The sequence below is a fragment of the Gobio gobio genome, assembly GCF_949357685.1.
Source record: "Gobio gobio genome assembly, chromosome: 23".
NCBI classification, from domain to species: domain Eukaryota; kingdom Metazoa; phylum Chordata; class Actinopteri; order Cypriniformes; family Gobionidae; genus Gobio; species Gobio gobio.
Genome location: NC_137119.1, coordinates 29,787,551 through 29,806,758, shown reverse-complemented (window position 1 = coordinate 29,806,758; position 19,208 = coordinate 29,787,551). Strand labels below are relative to the sequence as shown.

General features: G+C 36.5%; 1 protein-coding gene across 2 annotated transcripts; it reads right to left on the bottom strand.

Annotated features, from left to right (window-relative positions):
* Positions 1-1,779: 1,779 nt before the first annotated feature.
* Positions 1,780-18,608, bottom strand: tfr1b (transferrin receptor 1b). 2 transcript variants are annotated; one of them, XM_079806629.1, is made up of 18 exons: positions 18,493-18,608; positions 15,788-15,837; positions 15,465-15,690; positions 14,167-14,347; positions 13,901-14,038; positions 13,139-13,226; positions 12,905-13,030; positions 12,682-12,780; positions 11,765-11,904; positions 11,514-11,674; positions 11,318-11,434; positions 11,147-11,232; positions 10,978-11,041; positions 5,609-5,726; positions 5,401-5,491; positions 4,341-4,553; positions 4,092-4,241; positions 1,780-4,005 (listed from the first exon to the last, which is right to left on the bottom strand). In XM_079806629.1, exons 2-18 carry the CDS (start codon positions 15,830-15,832, stop codon positions 3,763-3,765), a joined length of 2,286 nt encoding a protein of 761 aa, XP_079662755.1. In that variant the 5' UTR covers positions 15,833-15,837; positions 18,493-18,608; the 3' UTR covers positions 1,780-3,762. The 2 variants fall into 2 exon arrangements, with proteins under 2 accessions (XP_079662755.1, XP_079662754.1); XM_079806628.1 differs by lacking the exon at positions 18,493-18,608 and having other exon boundaries at positions 15,788-15,929.
* Positions 18,609-19,208: the final 600 nt, after the last annotated feature.

Sequence of the window (19,208 nt, the reverse complement as noted above, 5' to 3'; positions counted from 1 at the left end):
GAATTATGACAACCTCAATCCGGGATTGTTTCTATGTGGTTTTATTGCTCTTAGGGCATGAAAAACAAAACAAGATCTGAACTTACAAGATCTGAACTTTTTTTTAACACATATTTTCCAAAGCACTGCCGGTCCTACACTTCAGGGGGCCTTAAGCAAAACTTTGTGAAGGGGCTCCCCTGTCGAAATGACACCTACTTTATTGGTTTGTCAAGACTAAATAAGAATATATAATTTTACAAAATTGCATACTTCGTTCTTGGCACCTTTTTGTCTGCTCTGGACAGATAGCTTAGTCAAGATGGATGACATTATCTGCTACAATGCATGATGTCCAAGTCCAAAACTTATTAAATAAATATAAATCATTAAGTAGGGCCTATTGGAAGAAAAAAAAAAAAAAAATTCCACATGATGCAGCTAAAGTTGAATCCACATATTTGCATGTTATAAAAAACACGTTTACATTATATAGGTATACGCTACTTAAATAATATTTGAGAACAAGGGACAACCTTTTCAGATGTCCACTTGAATGGACAGTAGGCCTATGCGTTTTTGATTTTAACTGAAGAGATATTAAACATAATACAGTAATACTTTGTCTATGTAATAAACCAATGAATAAAATTATGTGAAAATAAGTAAAACATTGCATGTCCTTCTTTGATGTCAGAACATGAGGATGTGATTCCATCAAAGATCTGGTGGAGGTACAACTCTGTGGAAACCCAACTCAGACTAAAACGCTCACGCTCCTTCTAGTCTGTTTACTGTTGTTTTTAAAAACTTAATCTGCAGTAACTTTTTGGTTGTAAATAAATGTCTCTGTGTTATTAGAATGTAATTTACAGTTACGTCAAAAAAGTAATCTGATTACGTAATGTTACTTGTAGTACTTTAACATCAAAAAATAAACGCATTACAAGTAACGTGTATTACGTAATCAGATTACTTTTTTGATGTAACTGCAAACTACATTCTAAAAACACAAATAAATTAAATTACTACAGATCAAGTATTTTCGAGAACAGTCAATTGTAGCTGAAATGTAGCTAGTGATGCATGATGTCCAGAATTTCCTCCCAGTCTAAAATCAATACTTGGAAAATGTAACAATGATAAGACGCCTTAGATGTTACAACAGTCCTACAATAGAAGGAATGAATGGATATTCTGGAGCAACTTGGCATTTCTGACTGGTTGATTTGGAGAGAAAAAAATTCCACATACAACAGCTTGTGTGCAGGATGATGAACTAGTGTCCACTGCACTGCGCAAGAAATGCCTTTTTGAATAGCTGTCCACTGTAGTGACCTCTGTGTGAAAGGGTTAAGCTAATTATAATTAATAAAGACTAAATCTAAACATGTGGCATTTGTGCATGTGAAATATAACATCGTGTCCTGTGAAGCTCATTGGGGGCTACAATTGTAGTGGCGGCACATCTAAGGTTATTTGCTATAACATCGACAAATGATATCCTGCTAGTATTATGTTACGGACCTCATGAATAGTCAGCAGCCAGTACTTACCATGGTGCATTATGGGGATTTTGCACTGCATTACAGCATATTTGCTTGCGAGGACCACCAACTGACAGTTACTAAAACATTTATAAAAAATAAATAAAAAACAAATTTTTGGCCCTCCCAGTTTTACAAATATATGTTTGTCACTATCAGGTGCAAATTAAAGACAAAAATGTTGAATGTCTTTCATTACAGATCTGTTTTGTGTCTTGTGAGGTGAGAAAACAGTAAAGTCTTACACAGCAGTTAACATACTTGCAATGCTAGAGTTTATTATGGAGCAAATTAAGGTTGACAGATTTGACACAGATGTCAGTGCTAACAATTAACAGTAATCAAATGGTTGTAACCCCATCACCCAGCACATTCGTACATATTCAAACGATCAATTTCAACTTCCCTGCTCTTTATTTTGATCCACATAAACTTGGGGAACATCCCTGCTTGTCTAAGTAACAGTTTATTCACAAATTGACCACATACAGCTTGAGGCTTGAAGCATTTGCTTTGTTTCTAACACAATCTGTGATGTTTAGATTTGATTCATGCACAGTTTTACTATGAAAGATCAAACAATTTCTGTTTCTGGTAAGTGCCACAGAGGAGAAAAGACAGAGTTTCAGAATAGTATGCAACACGTGTCCACCGAACTTTGTCAGAAGTGCCTTCAAACATGAAACTATTTTTTTAAATTTCAGCAGTACGCTAATCAGTCATATATCATATTCAAATCCTTATGCAATACGACCACATCCTCTTTTCCTAACACCTGCCTTTAAAAAAAAAAAAAAAAAAAAAACGTAACAGGTAAAGAATTACACAACCTAAAAGCATAAATCTGAAAGAGCTTCTCTATAAATGACCATTACATTTTTTTGAAATCACAAGAAACAGAACAGAAATCTGAAAGAAGAAACCAATGAAACACTGAAAGGAAACTCACTCTGAAAAACAAGTCATGACTAGATGACTAGTTGCCCAATTATATAGTACTTAATGGTAACAACAGGAAAAAGCCACACAAAAAACACATGATAATGAAAAACAAATATTTACATAAACTATGGGAAACACTGTTCCCGATAATTTGATCCACCCTACAGTGAAATATGAGGATCACTGCCCTCGATATATACACGCCGGTAGGCAAAAACTACCTTCAAAACACTCCACATTATGGAAGACACTGCTCCCGATAATGGTTTTAGAATAGAAATATAAAATGTTACAGAGAAATGCTGTTGTCACTTGTACTTGAGCCCACGAGTTTGGTCAAAATGGAAACTTTGCCATGCCAATTCATTCAATTCTTTCAGACCAACGAGAACTAAAAAGGTACTTCAATACAAGGAGATCTGAAAAACCATCATTCAAAATCTTCACTCAGCCTGAACTGTTATCTTCTGGTTTCAGTTTTGCCAATTTAGGGCTTTTCTTAAAAAAAATAAAACAAAAGAACCTTTTTTTTTTAAAGAAGAGGAACTGCTCCGTGAGTAATGAACCAGGTGCTTTTGATCTCATTTCCTCAAGCACCTGTAACAAGAGACATTTCTGATGCCGGCTGTTGGTAACATGCATTTCTGTTAGCAGATGCTGCTTTTAAGAACTGACAGTATAACCGTCACAATTATGGAAGGCACTGCTTCCGATAATTTAAAAAAAGAAGACACTTTTATAGTGAACACTGTCACTGATAAATAAATAAGAAATAAATATAGTACGGTCCTCAGTTGGCCACAGAGGGTTTTGGGTTTTACATGAACTGCGAAAGGGACTAAAATCCCCTAAGTAGCAGCCAAGGTTTACGCCACATGCAACTTGAAAAACATCTTCTGGAAATGACAACTTGAACCTGAAATGCACCTTAAATTTTGTGCTCCGATGTCTTCATCGGTTAAAAATTGTATTATTTATCCTTAGTCCAGCAATAATACTACTTGATATTATAATCTTACAAATGCAATATACCAAGATATAACAATAAGAATGATATCTATATAACGTATTCTCAATAAAGTTCTGAATATGTTTAAAGAACTTCCACAATTTAACTTCGCTTATGTAACTAAGCTGCCATATCATACATTTTTAAGATATGCTTGGTCAAAATTCATTGTTCCAAATCAAATCAGATCAGATCTACTTCATAGCGGCAGGATTATATTTGAGTATCGAGACGCACTTTTAAGCAAAACCGATGTCAGGTTGGTTGAAGAAATGCTGAAAATTTTTAGATTTCGTTGTCTAAGGACCAGATATCTCCAGCGAGGTCATTGGCGCAGCCTTGGATGGTCCAGGTGAGTAGAGCAAACTTGTTCAGGACCTGGTCTATGTCTAGGGTTGCTTTTTTTGCACGTACATCACCCAGGTACTTTTCCAGGTCTGTGGTGGTTTGCCACCCATCACCAAAGAAAATGTGGCGGAACGGGACATCTCTCATTGAGACGTATGGAGACAGAAAATTATGCTCCACCTTAAAAGAGGAAGAAAATGGCAAGAACATGAGGACTCAGCCAATGATACAAGATGCACCTAGAAAAGCCAAGAGAATAACTTCACCTTCATTATGCGGTTATTGATTATGCGACTCATTTCAACGTTGTTCAGGTCGCTGTTATGGATGTCAATAGCTAGAGAGCCTGCAGCACGACCGAAGGAGCTCTTTGCTTCGATCAGCCACTCCGTTGACAAAGACTCAATTTTATCGACCTGTTGAAAGCATTTTGAGAAACAGGGAAGTTATTTTGAAGATTAAAAACTGGTTCAAGTTTTTTTTGCATCTCATTGCAAAAAAAAAAAAAGCATTACCTTGGCAAGTTTGAGATTGTTAACATGACTGATGATGTTGTTCACGTGATCTGTGATCACTTTGTCATATGTGGTAACGTCCAGTTTGATGATGTGGTCATGAACGAGACGGAGGGCCATCTGCCCAGCAACCTCGGCAGCAAGCAAAGACAGCTCAACCACTTTCTCCAGTTCATTTCCACCGGTTCCAAAATACTCATAATCAGCAGTGGCCTGGTGAAAGAAAATCATAAAATTTGTATGCAAACCTTTGAAACCTCTGTATGCCATTTATGAACAGAGCAACATTTAGGGCCGTCAGTCTCTTAAAACCACTGGGTTGGTAAGCTTGAATGTTAAAGTGATAGTTAACCAAAACATTTAAATTGTTCCATGATTTACTCACCCTCAAGCCATACTAGATGTATATGACATTCTTCTTTTAGACAAATACAATCAGAGTTATATTAAAATATGTCCTGGCTCTTCCAAGCTTTATAATGGCAGGGAATGGCAGCCCAAATGTGAAGCCCAAAAAAAATGTACCCGTTCATTATAAAAGTAATCCACACAGCTCCAGGGGGTTAATAAAGTTCTTCTGAAGCAAATTGATGGGGCTTTGAAAGAAAAATATCCATATTTAACAAGTTAAAGTAAAATATCTAGCTTCCGGCAGACCGCCTTCAACTTCCAAAAAAAAAAAAGCATTACTGGTGTAATGATGACGTCAGACGTAGCGTAAGCATTTTGAACTGTGAGAGGCTACATATTTTACTTTATAAAGTCTTAGTCTTATTCACTTCAGAAGAACTTAATTAACACCCCAGAGTTGTATGGATTACTTTTATAATGGTTGGATACACTTTTTGGGGGGGCTGCCATTCACTGCTATTATAAATATAATATATATTTTTCATTTTTGGGTGAACAAAACCCTTTAAGAAAATGGCTTTTTGTGGACCTTAAGTAAGGGTCAGGAGAAATTGCTCATTTATCAATGAATTAACTTTTTAAAATCATGTTATTTTGTTTTTGATCAAATTGACATGCCAATAAAACATAAAAAAAAAGAAACGCTTACCAGAGAAGAGGTGAAACTAAAAGACACAGATGGGATTCCAGAAAAGGCCAAGAATGGATATGCACCATCATCCATCTGCATGGTCGTCAGACTGAGCACAAAACAACAATGGATTCAGGAGAATGTACATGTCATATCACCACAGAAACAATCATGATTATATTGATATTCCGATCCATTTTAGTAAAATCAAAGCAGATTTACTCACAGATCTAAACTACCATTGAAACTCTGGAGAAGGTTTGAACTTGACTTGACTTTTTTCAGGGTTTTCTGCAGAAGGGTCTGCAACAAAGGACTGGCAGAAGCTCTAAAGGAACCCACACCTGGTGATTTAAGAAAAACAAACAGAATTTTTTAAAGGATAGGGAGAGGAGTAGGGAAAGAGCCTACAAATGACGAGTGGAACTCGAACTTGTCCGCCACATGAGCACCATAGAATTTCTAAAGTGCATAGGCACTAATATGCATTAGGTGATATAACTGCCATATATCTCTTCCAATATGATGTGTTTTTACCACAAAGTCAACGATCTTGGAATTTCCAGTAATATGGAAGAGTTTAATGAATGGTTTACAGAAATGCATGCAATTCCAAAAAAGGCACAACAGAGATATGAATTTATACTAGAGCTGCACGATTAATTGAAATTAAACCGCACAGTTTGTTAAAGGCTGCGATTTGTGATCAGCAGTAAATGCTGCTCCATCTGAAACTCTAAATAAATATGCCCTGCAGAAGTACGATAACATATGACACTTCAGGAAATCCCTATGGGCATCATACTATGGCTGTACCTCAATAAACAGAAAATGGAAACGTTTTGATTGATTAACCCTTTAAGACCTACAGGTCCGTGATCCCATTTGCGTATCTCGGTTTAAGGGGCAATAGAAACAAACCAAATGGGTAGCACAATAATTATTTTTGCTAGGGCTATGCGATATTGATGAAAAATGCGATATGCGAGATCCTTGTTAAATAATGCGATATTCGATATGCGATACGATATTGCTTTAAGTGTGTAAAATCTATTTAAATTATATATACATTTAAAAAATATTTAAAAACAATGATATCATTTGTGTGTTGTTTCACAGTCTTTCTGGGAAAAGAAAGCATCGGTTCTGGGAAAAGGAAGCATTGACAGTTCGAGTGTGTAACAAGACACGGAAAAAGAACGGCTTGTGCGCACATTTCGGTGTGTGTGGCAGACAGCACGAGACTGCAAGGAGTTGTTTTTCGAAAGTTAGTGTTTAATAACTCTTTTTAACGTCAAGCAAGTCACATAAGTAACACTCGTGTGCCCAGTCTATTCTCTGCTATATGCGTCGACCTAAAACATACACTTTTCAAAATGTTGAAGTAGCCTATTAAAATCATTCAGATATTGCGTGCCCTTGCGATATGCATATATCGATATGTACATTTGTGATATTTCGATATATTGTGCAGCCCTAATTTTTGCATACAAAATCAGAGATTTTAAATTTCAGATCAAGCCTCCAACATGCTCCGGTTACGTTGTTTTCACCCTCTGATGAGTCTGCACTAAATGCTTAATATGCACACAGACACTAATTAAAAACAAATAGATTTCACGTGCTGTTTTCACTCATATCGTCATGAAACATGCACGGACTGTAGAAAATGGCACATTATTTAGCAGATTCTCACGATTATAATGAGTCAACTCGAGTCAACATAATCCTTTACGGTGATCACAAGATGTTCCTCACAGAGTTATGAACAATAAAACTCCATAGGCGCACAGGCGCTAACTAAAAACAAATATAGATTTCATGTGCCATTTTTGGCCATAACTTCATGAAACATGCACAGATTGCAGGAAACAGCACAGCATTATTTACAGCAGATTCTTACAATTAAAATGGATTGCATTGATCACGAGATATTCCGAAGATGAACGGAGGTCTGACGGGTGTCAAACGACATGAGGGTAAGTAATTAACGACAGAATTTTCATTTATGGGTGAACTAACCCTTTATATAACGTCTTTTGTTGGACAAGAATTTCATAAATGCTTCTCATGTTTGAAAAGATGTTGTGACGCATGTGCTTTCATATGGAGCAGCATTTACTACTGATCACAGAGCAATGTTTCACTGACAAGCAGCGCAAACATTTTTTTGCCTTTCTATAAATTTTGTAAAAGTACCTTCAGTGCTTGGACTGCTAATAATAGTAATAATAATCTGTGTGTAAATGGTGAAGAGTTAATACGATAAAACTGTAATGACATTCTGATGACAAATGATTAGGGCTGGGCAAATTAACGCGTTAACGCGGGCGATTCATTTTTTCAGCTTAACGCATTAAAAATATTTAACGCAAATAACGCAGCGTCCGTTTTTATATCCATTTTTGCTTAGCGTTACATGACCACGCTCCTAACGTTATTCATTAAAATGCTTCCAAGCGCGACAAGACACAAGAGAACGCACTGTATGCCATTGCCAATGTCTTGTGTGTGTGTGTCAGTGTCCTGTCTGTGTGGCTGCGACTCGCGTCAGTTTCCTGCTCACATCGAGTTCTCTTTTGCTCTTGATCAAACAATAACAACAACACAGAGGATTTTGAGTTCTCATATTAGGAGTCTTAAATTAGTTAAATAACGTCTTAAATTAACTTAAAGGTCCCATGGCATGGCATTTTTCTATTATTTTAAAATGTTTCCTGAGGTGTACTTATATTGTTAGTATGATTTTTACATCATAAAACGTCAATTTAAAAATAAAAGGCATTTTTTCAATACTGAAGTTTGCCCTGTGGCTGAATGCCCTGTTTCAAGAGGCGTGTCTGCTGTGAGACTTCAGTAAAAACGCCCATGTTGTGATTGGCTGACATCTTTGCATTTGAAATGAGCTGAGGGGGCGTGGTTTAACGAGCTCTACGACGCACGAGCTGCTGCCAGAGAGACGGATGGACCGGAGTTCACTTCACATCAGTTCTGTCAGTCTCAGTTCAGTGAACTGTTGTAGTTACAGCATATACTTCAGGTTATTAGTCTATTTCTAGTTGGAGGGACTGTCACTAATGTCAGAAAGTTAGTAACTTTAGTAAATTATGGATCAGCGCTGACTGGAGACACGAACCGTTTAGAACGATTCAGTCCGATTTGGTGAACTGATTCGGTTCACTAAAAAGAACCGGTTCAAAAGAATGATTCGTTACCGAACCGGACATCACTAATGTACCAGAGACGGAGTGATTGCTAACAAAGTTATTTATAGTAACTACTGAGTTATGAGAGCGCTGTCAGTCAGCGAGAGTTTATTGTGTTTGTATCTGAGAGTTCTGAATAAACACAAGTCCCAGTCACACCGAGTCCGTCTTCATCCTTATTACCAACTTTGTAACACATGCAATGTACCATTACAGCTGTCGAGATGAACGAGTTACGAGTAAGTGTTGATTATAGCATTATTTTTTAGATATGTTCTAATCATATGAAAAGCGGCAGTGACGCGCGTTGAGTACACAGCGCAAACAAAGACACAACAGCAGTAATCGAATGTAATCCAGTTTATTGTGGGGATAGCTGGCTAGCCTAGCCCGGATATGCTCACGCTTACCCCCCTTCTGCTTAATCTCGCGCCGCGTTTGATGCCTCCGCTGTGGGCCAGATGCAGTACTGGGGGTCGGTGATGTTGAAGGCCGACCAGTCAGTGCAGCCCGAGCTTCGGCGTGAGTGAGGTTTATCTCTAAAGATGTTACTCTGCTGATGTTGAGCAGAAACGACTGTATGCACATTTTAGAACAGATAGACGCGACGAGGACGTACAAAAACACTGACTCACAAGATAGAAAACACGAAAACACCGTTCTGTCGGGAGAGAGAGAAGCCGCTGCGTGTGCACCAATAATAAAAAATTAGCTACACATCAGAAATCACTGATCACAGATCAGAAGGAACTGAAAAAAGACTTCTGTTTTCATATGTACATCCAAACACTGAGAAACTGCCAGCATTCACTCGTTCACAAGCAATGATCTCTCGAGCGTTTGCATGGGCGTGCCAGATTCTCTGGGCGGAGGAAAGGGAGGTAACCGTTCCTGCTTGGACATCAAACCAGGAGACTTCAGGATTGGCTAGTCTGGCCTGTCATTTTCTCAAAGGCAGAGAAAGACAGCCAGAACTCGGGTTTACACCGATCAACATTTTTTTCCACTTATTCAGGCAATATTCAGGCTAGAGGAACTCATATTAATGTTGAAAAACCTCATAAAATGAACATTTCATGCCATGGGACCTTTAAAGAGTCGTGAGGAAATGAGATGCGCGGGACAGCGCGTCAGATCCGCGGCCGTTTTTAAAGTGACAGGAGCACTGATGATGCCTGTCATTAATGTTCATCAAAGAACAACGGGAACAGAGAAAATTGTAGCTTTAATGATGATTAATCTATATTTCATTTATTATTTATGCAGTTAAGAAAGGTGTTTGATAACCATTACATTTCTGTATATGTCTAACAGGGAAGGCCATGGGTAAATATAACATTTATTATTTTGGGTTTATGTAAAGATTGTTTTAAGTTGACTTTAATTAAAAGTTGTTTTTTAAAAGCCTAATAAATGTTGAAATTGGGAGCTTTCAGTTATACTGTAATGTAACGTCATTAATGTTTCATAGAGACTTTAGTATCAGTGATACTGGCCTTCATTCATAAAAACATGACAATACAACACATATTTAAAATATGCTGTCTTTAAATTGTTTATACATTAATTTGGAGAGTAACTGAAATTATTACAATATCAAAATATTAAAAACTTGCGATTAATTACAGAAAAAATGCGATCAATTAGTAAAATAATGTAATCGATGCCCAGCACTACAAATGATACAACTTGGTACTGCAACACATTACTAAAGGTATTGTGACAACTAGGGATGCACGATATTTAACGAACAGATAAATTATCGGGCGATATGGGTGAAAATTACGTCATTTTTATTGCTCCGATAAATAAAAGAAATCGGATAACTAGATCCGAGTACGTTTGCTGGTATTCAGTCAATCAATCTGATTTATCCGAGATTCCGCTTCCTGAGTGCAAGACAAGTGACTTTGTCGCGCTCATTACATCATCTGTGAACATGACTTTGCCGGGCTGGAAGTTTTTTCTCTGTGGCAGCGGACTCGGAGGACAATGCCATTGCTATTTGCAAAGCATATTCCGCAAGGATTCCAAGAGGATGAAAAAAGGCATCAAGTTAGGGCATCATCGCGGCGAAGCTGTATTATTAAAGGAATATGAAGCAGCCACGGCAGCAGCTATAGAGCTAAGCCTAAAACACGGAGCGTCATTGTCCCCATTCAGCAGGCATTTGAAAAATTTTAAAACTTTTCCAGAGACAGCGAAAAGTCTATAGCCATCAATGACAAAGTAATTTGAAAACGTTTATTTTCTGCTGCTGCAAACATTATGGATGAAAAAAGAAATAGAATTGGGTGAGAATTTTTCATATCGTGCATCCCTAGTGACAACCCTAGTAGACAAAACAAAAATTGTAAATGGGTGTACAAAAGCCTGTAAATAAACGTACCAGTAACAGCGTCATCCAAACTGATGTAAGTAAAGGCTTTCCTGTCCAGTGATGCCCAGTATCCCTGTTTAACACATAAGAAACAACACGTTACAAAACCATAACTGTGTTTTAAAACAAACTGCTTACAATTATCGTAGCCAAGCACAGATTACATTGGCACACAAACCTCAAGCCATTCAGTAATTCCGACGTTACCAAAATCTCCTGCGGTCCAGCTGGCAAACACAATGCTTCTTTTGGGTTTAAAACCATCTAAGGTGAAGAGGACAAGGAGTGAACGCATGCCACGACAATACACCGACAGACTGCATTTGAACACAGGTAGACAAGAACATACCTTTCTTCATCTCTGTGAAAACCCTGGCAAGCTCCATCAGAAGAGTAGTGCCAACTGCAGACTTTGCATATCCCCAGCTCAAGTAGTCCCTCTGCGCTCCGATCACGACATAACGATCTGACAGATTCAGACAACCACAGTGAGACCACAGGCATTCAGATCTATAGACTTGTTATAGCAAAATGTAGAAACTCACCAGGGTCCACGTATCCTTCGATGACTCCAAACACGTTATGGATCTTAGTGTCGACAAGGTTATTGTTGACAGCTACGGCTACTTTGTCAGTTTCATTTCCCAACTTATAACTGGGGAAGATACCCTTAAAGTTTTCAGGAGCGCTGCTTCCGCCCATTTTCCTGTGAGAAATTAAAGAATACCAATTCATTTTGATGTTTCTTGACAATGATCAAAAAAAATCATCAAGCTAAACCAAAACAATAACGTACTCAAAGATTTTGCGTGCCATTTTAGTAGTAATCGTCTGGGCGAGAATTCCTGGAAGACCAGAGGACTTGGCAGGAGGAAACTGTGTGTGATTAAAGGATGGGAATCCTGGGGTGTAAGGATCACCTGATCCTAGGTGGACCTGGAGTTAAATGACCAGAATGAATGAATAACAACAAAGACAATAAATAAAATACATTTAGGCCATGTGTCCACCAAAGCGGTTTTTTTTTTCTACGTGGCTGGCGTATTTTTCCAATTGTTTTCAATGGGAGATCCGCGTTTTTACAACCCCATTAGCATAACGAGATGCTGAGCGTCTATTTCACGTTTCACTGAGCGCTCTGTGTATTTTACAGGTCACCGAAATTTGAAGAACTTTGGGTAAAACACAGCACTTTTTACCCAGCCGTCCAATCACAGTGGAGGAGGGGCGGGACAAAACATCACCAACCAACTGACACATTCTGCTTGTACAACATCAACAATAAGCACAATAATGGAACAGAATAATTTAAACCAAGAGCAAACACTTTACACTGTATCGACATTTTTATATAGAATCAATACAGAAAGAAAACAATCTGTGAAATTAGATACTAGTAAGACAAGAGTCTCAACCGGGAAAAAAAAAAATTCTGCCAAAACGCTCAAGCGCTCACAGCAAGGCGTTTTCAGCTGATTTTGGTGGACACGTGGTTCTCGTGCTCTGATTTTTAATCTATCATACAAGTTAACATTTAACAGGCAATTCAGATTGCCTTTGCCATAATAAAAAAAAACTTGTATTATAAAATAAATTAATTGTAGTCTTGCCATTTGAAAAATATATATTTATTTATTTATTTAAATTAAAATAAGTCATAATAACAAAACAGTCAACACAACCATATGAATTTCATTCTTCTGCACAACTTACATGTCCATAGAGCTCAGTATCCTCAGACATTTTTTTATAGTCAGCTGGGTCTGGGTAGATCAGAGCTGCTACTGCACCCATCCTTGCGGCATTCATAACCTAAAATGGTGACAAACATATTTTGATCAGCACTAGCAAAAAGTCTTAATAGACCTGGAATACTAATAGTTCACTAATAGGTCAGAAAGAAAATGAACGCATTGGTCTGCTCCTCATGCGTCACCTTCTGTGCCATGCTGATTTTTCCAGTTCTCATCAGTATGACAGACCCATTTAGATTCACACCGAATTTTCCGCTCACAGTCTGCAGGTCAGCAAGCTCACCATAGTTGGCGTACACCACTCTGCCCTGTGAATACAATCGTTTAAGAAAATTGAGAAAGCAAATCATGCTTATTACTTTTTCAAAAAAAAGAAAGAAAAGAAAGTCAAGTGTTTCCTGCAGAGGAAGGCTCACCTCTTTATGTCCTGTTTCACTGTAAGCCAGGAACCCCTTTGGACTTCCTATCTCATCTGAACCAAACAACACTTTGTTTGGATTGGTGCTTTTAGGGTTAAAAACAGTCCATATTACAAACAGTGCAACCAAAGGAAGATGGAAAAACTATGACTGCGGTTACTAAGGTGTTCCAAGTAGTTTTAACGTGTTGCTAGGGGTTTTTAGTTTGTGTACATGTTAACGTATTACTATGCAGTTTATACCATTGATATACAAGTGTCTATTTCTATGGGCTGCTATACGCAAGCCGTCTGCCATATTGGAATGGTCAAATCAGATCAGTGACAACTCGAAAGCAAGTCAACAGTGCATTTACAACCTAGTTATTCACATGCATGAATATTTATATCTTTATGCAATAGACATTAGCAGATGATTTTCAGCATTTAGTTTATCATTAAATGTGATGAATCTGCATACAGATATTGCATAGAGTTATACACACAAACCAGCACATTCTCACCTCAGAAAGGTGAGTGTTCAGTGTTTGTGTTCCAACAGGTTTTTAGCATGTATTGTATTTGTAAGCATATTGTAATGTGGTTTTTACTGTGTTCAGAAAGGTTTGTTTGTGTTTTATTGAGGTGTTTTTGAATGGTTTTAGTTTGCTGTAATGTGCTTGCTAAGGTTTTAAAACTTTACTTAGTGTGTTGCTATGCAGTTTCCAGGGTATTCTTGGTGGTTGCAGTATTCTACAGTGTTTCTGGAGTGCATACTGACCTGTCAGGATACTGTAGCTTCACATAGTGCTCATCAACCCAGGTTTTCATGTTCAGTTTTGTGAAAAGATTATGGATGTCGTCACCTAATTTGTTATCCTCAGATGATCCTGCTTTAAGGTTTGTCTGGGGATACACGCTTGATGGAAGAACAGAACAAGTCAGAAAAGAACAATAACGAGTTGATTTTTAAAAAGGTTGTACATTTACAATTGTGTTAACTTTTAAACTGACAATGGTCAATAATATTAAATTATTTACAGATACCTTAATTTATCTTTAATGGCTTTAGATGACAGTTTTTTGTTCAGAAGTTCGACAATGTCACTCCAATCCAGAGAGGGTGCAGAAGGCTCATAAATCTGTGGATCCTCTTGAATTGGAAGGGCAGGCGTAGGGCAGGAAGGCAACTCAGACTTCCGGTGGACAGAGTATCCAATGAGTAAACCTGATACAAGAAAAAAGAAAACGAAAAAACAAAGATCGTTATTTCTCATTTAAGTCCTAAGGAAAAACTGAGAACATCTCCTCATAATAACTTATTACTATGAGGCGGTGTGATTGTAATGCTCAGTGCGTCATGTGATCAACTGCTAAATTCTAATCTGCTCAAGCAGAGACAAAATGGGTTCAGTGTTTGTCAAACATCACAACTGTACAGTGTTTTCAACCACATGATGTTTATTTGGTAGCACTTCACAATAAGGTTCATTAGTTAACATGAGCTAATAATGAATTGCACTATTAAAAAAGCATTTATTTATCTTTGTTAATGTTCATTTCAACATTTATTAATGCATTATTAAAATCTTGTTAACATTAGTTGACTACATTAGTTAACATGAGCTAATAATGAACTGCACTTAGCATTTATTTATCTTTGTTAATGCTCATTTCAACATTTACTAATGCATTATTAAAATCTTGTTAACAATAGTTAATGCACTGATAACTAACATGAACAAACAATGAGAAGCTGGATTTTTATTTCATTGTTAATAATTAATTATTTATTAACAATGATTAACTAATGCTGAACAGAGGTGTTGTTCATGTTAGTTCATGTTAACTAATGCATTAACTAACGTTAACTAATACAACCTTATTGTAAAGTGTTAACATTTATTTTAGGTTAAAGATATTTAAATACACGAGTACTAGAAAAAAAAAATGTAACTTGTGTGAAAGATTTAAACTGCGAAAAGACTGATAAAAGATTGATTAATTAATTTGATAACTATTGTTTTTGATAATACATTTGTATTTAAAATCACAAAACAGGATAACAAATAAATAATTTCATAGGGCACAATTAATTTAATACAATTTTAATACATTATAATACGTTACATTTTTTAAGTTTTATTAATTCAATTTATTAGACATTCTTTTTGATTGTTCAAAATTAATTAAACCAATAAAAATAAAAAGTTAGTAAAAAATAGAACAGAATTTGGGAAAGATTTAAATGGATTTCATAGTTTATTATTCTTTGATAATAAGTGAATGATATTTAATGACATTTGGATATAGTAAAGAACTGAATAAACAACAAAAACACTCACCCACACAGAAGAAACCCAGAATTACAGCCCCGAAAATTAGAATCCTCCACTTGTTCGGTGACCCAGAACGACTGGATCTAATGTACGCGTCACGTTGCACGTGTCCTTGTTCTGTACCATCCATTTCCTCCTCCTCACCTTCCACAGAGAGCTTCACCTCCACACGGCTGCCCTCTCCATCAGGATTCTGAGATTGATTGAACCGGGTGTATGACCGACTGCTTACCTGTTAACAGGGGGAAAATAAGTAGGCTGCAAATTCCAGAGAAATACAAACAAAGTCAATATTTAAAGATAACAAAGTTGCCCAAAACAGAACTTACCATTCTCGAAAACTTCATTTTGGCTAGATCAATTGTTCCTGCCATGGAATCTGAAAAGAAAGAGATATAACCAACAAAGTTTCTCACAAGTTCAGACAAAGAGCTCTTTTTAAAGTCTCTGAATTCATAAACACAGCCCTTCTTGTTCAAAGTCCAAAAATGTTTTGTCCACTGAACAAAAACCAAGTCTTTTGATTCGTCAAACTGCATCCAAAACCCAGAGACGCCCTCTACAGCGGCTCCAGAGCTAGTTAAATCAGTGATCGGAATCAATATGCAGGTTATATAATGTTGATAATGTAATGTTTACTAACTGTGAATTACTGTGTATTTACACTAAACAAAGGAAGAGTGACAAATACAAAGGGAAAAATACAAAAAAATTGAGGTTGACCGATTGATCGGCTTTGCTGATTAAAAGATATTTTAGTTGTTCTCAGTAAGGAGATGTTCTCCGTTTTTTTCTTAGAACTCAAATGAGAAACCACAATCTTTGTATTCAAAAAATATTTTGAAGAATGTTTGTAACCAAGCAGATAGAGCAACCATTGACTACCATAGTATTTTTTTCACTACTATGGTAGTCAATGGTTGCTCTATCTGCTTGGTTACAAATATTCTTCAAAATATCTTCTTTTGTGTTCAGCAGAACAAATAAACTCATACAGGTTTGGAACAACTTCAGGGTGAGTAAATGATGACAGAAATGTAATTTTTGGGTGAACTATCCCTTTAACATATTTTGCTATTTTGATTAGATAGAAGTGTTCTAACAAAAAAAAAAAAGCAAATCAAGTGTGAGAGTATATATACACAATACACATGCGTCTAATTTCAATGCCTCTGCGGAGATATTTAAACATGGCCAACTTATATTGTATACCTATATATGAAATGGTAACACTTTACAATAAGGTCTTAAAATACTCCGTCATTTTTGTTCATACAAAACACAGTAATGCATCATTTGAAACTGCAAAGGGTCTACTTTTATTTGTGTAAATTCACAAAAGAAAACCAACAGGATGAGCTTTCTGCCGTCTCAGTCTACGTGAACTGGAGCGCGCCACAAAAATGAACCGAAACTCAGCATAGGCTACTTGTCTCACGGACATGAGTCTGTAAAAAGATAAAAAGATTGAAATGTGTACTTAAAAAAACAAAAAATTCAAAATGAAAGAAGGTGAATTTCACTCTAAAGGCACGTCTATACTGCGGAGATGAGAGTCAGCATCATCAACTTCATCTTTGCAGATGACACTGACTCAGAAAACACTAGTTTATTAATACATAATTATAATGTCTCCTTGCTATTTTTTTCTGACGCATTCATAATCCCGGCTTACTTTTGCCGTGCTTTGCAGCAAAGGTTTTGCGGCTTTTTTATTATATCCCTTTTCTGCCTTCAACTGAATCTACAGTTGTGTGAAAGATAAAAATAAAGGGTTGAATTAAAGGAAGTTGTTGCGTGTGGTTAACTTGAACTTCCTACTACTGCAACCACCAACAGGCACAATTGGCGCCATTTTTAGTTTTGCAACACTACAACTGCATGTAGTATCACAGGTTAGACTTGATCAGTTAAGACTTGCTGGAAATGAACGAGTCAGGACATTGCTAAATAAATTATAAGCCAAACCCAACCCTTGCCTCTCTGCAATGATATTTCATGGTTATCGAGCACAAAACAACATCAAACATGTTTCAACAACCTTGAACAAAAAAATAATTATAAAAAAAATATTTTTTCCCCCAAACTACTCTCATTGTCTGATGTATTTATTCATCCAGCAAAGGTGTCCAATGTTATCAAAATGTCAGCCCAATGAGAAGAAAAAACACCTTATTGTTGATCCATGCAACCCTAAATGCATTTTAAGCTCAATTGGACATAGAAGCATGAAGATATTATCGCTCAAGACATGTGAGAGTCACAGCCAGCATCAGACATTGATATGAAGGCTGACTCATAAGGATTTCCATTGTAAATCAGGTTACAAACCACTTCTTGCAGAGCACTGAGAACTAATAAAAATAGAAAATATATGTTTTAGTGTTATTCTTATCTCCAGAATACAAGGTTACAAGGAAGTTCCATATCACAGCACATGCAAGAACGAATATCAACATAATAATGCATTTTCACTGTCTGTAAAGTAGTGAATAAGAATATAAGGCGAGTATAGTTATTACTCTTTCTAGAACACTTGAAGGTCAAAGATTATTAGCACTTCCTGCCCATGTGCTCGTGGCGCAGAAATGATCCAATTCCTCCTTACATTATGTTCTAATAATTAATAGAACACAAACCCAAGCACAAATTAATGTTCAATTCAGATCATGTTATGCCAAGCTAGACCTTTATATTATTGTTAATAGTACCATTTAGAATATTAGGTAAAGTCCGCATATTTCCGCCTACATAAATCATCACCAAGGTGACTGTCTAACTAAGGATCTTTCTAGTTTTAACAATTTTAACAACAGCGCAAAGAGCATTAAAAAACAATCAACTTATAAGCATGGCATGAAGTTCATTGACAGTGCATGAATCATTGAGCTGTCATTGCAGGCCATCCTGATAATTTATAAAAGACGGAGCGTAGTGGCTAATTGTAGAGCAACCTTCTTACTTTTAAATGAGACACTGGTCCTGTAAATTAATGTTTCTTTCTTATGTGTGTTGTTTAGATGTCAATACTTACTTGTAAAATCGATCTTGACTGTCCTGAATGCACCACGCGTTCGGTAGCCAACACCGGTGGTTGAAACGGCACGCACGCACACTATCAACGTCACTTCCTACTAGTTCCTAAAAGGCTTGTAGATCAGCCAGTAAAAGAAGTACACTTCACATGTAACGGTAGGCTACAGCGGACCAAACACATTGTTATTTAATAAAAGAATAAAAGACGTCAGTTCAAAAAATTCTTCATCATTCCCAAAGGTTGAATTGTACAAAAATGTGAAGATGGTGGTGCCACAAATGTCTAATTTGTAAACATTTTGATTTATTAAATTAAAGAGTAGAATAAAAATATTCAATATTTATTCAATAATTTATTATAATTGTAGTATTGTATGACTGAGCACCAGGGTTGGGGAGAAACGAAATACATGTAACTTAGTTGCGTATTTAAATACAAAATTTGAGTAACTGTATTTCATTATTTACATTTGGTAATCAAATTACAGTTACATCAGATTAGCAAAGTTATTACTTTGAATTTTAATCTCATTTATTTTATTACAATGTGCTGTATGTAAGTTTATGACTGTACTAAAGCATAAAAATACCATAATATGTTTGCAGATATTTAGGAAACAAGCTCATACTCGTTTCTCTGAAAAGCAATAACCAGTTATTCTACTTTTAAATGTATCATCTGAAAATCTCTATGAACGGAAGCAGCTGTTTTTA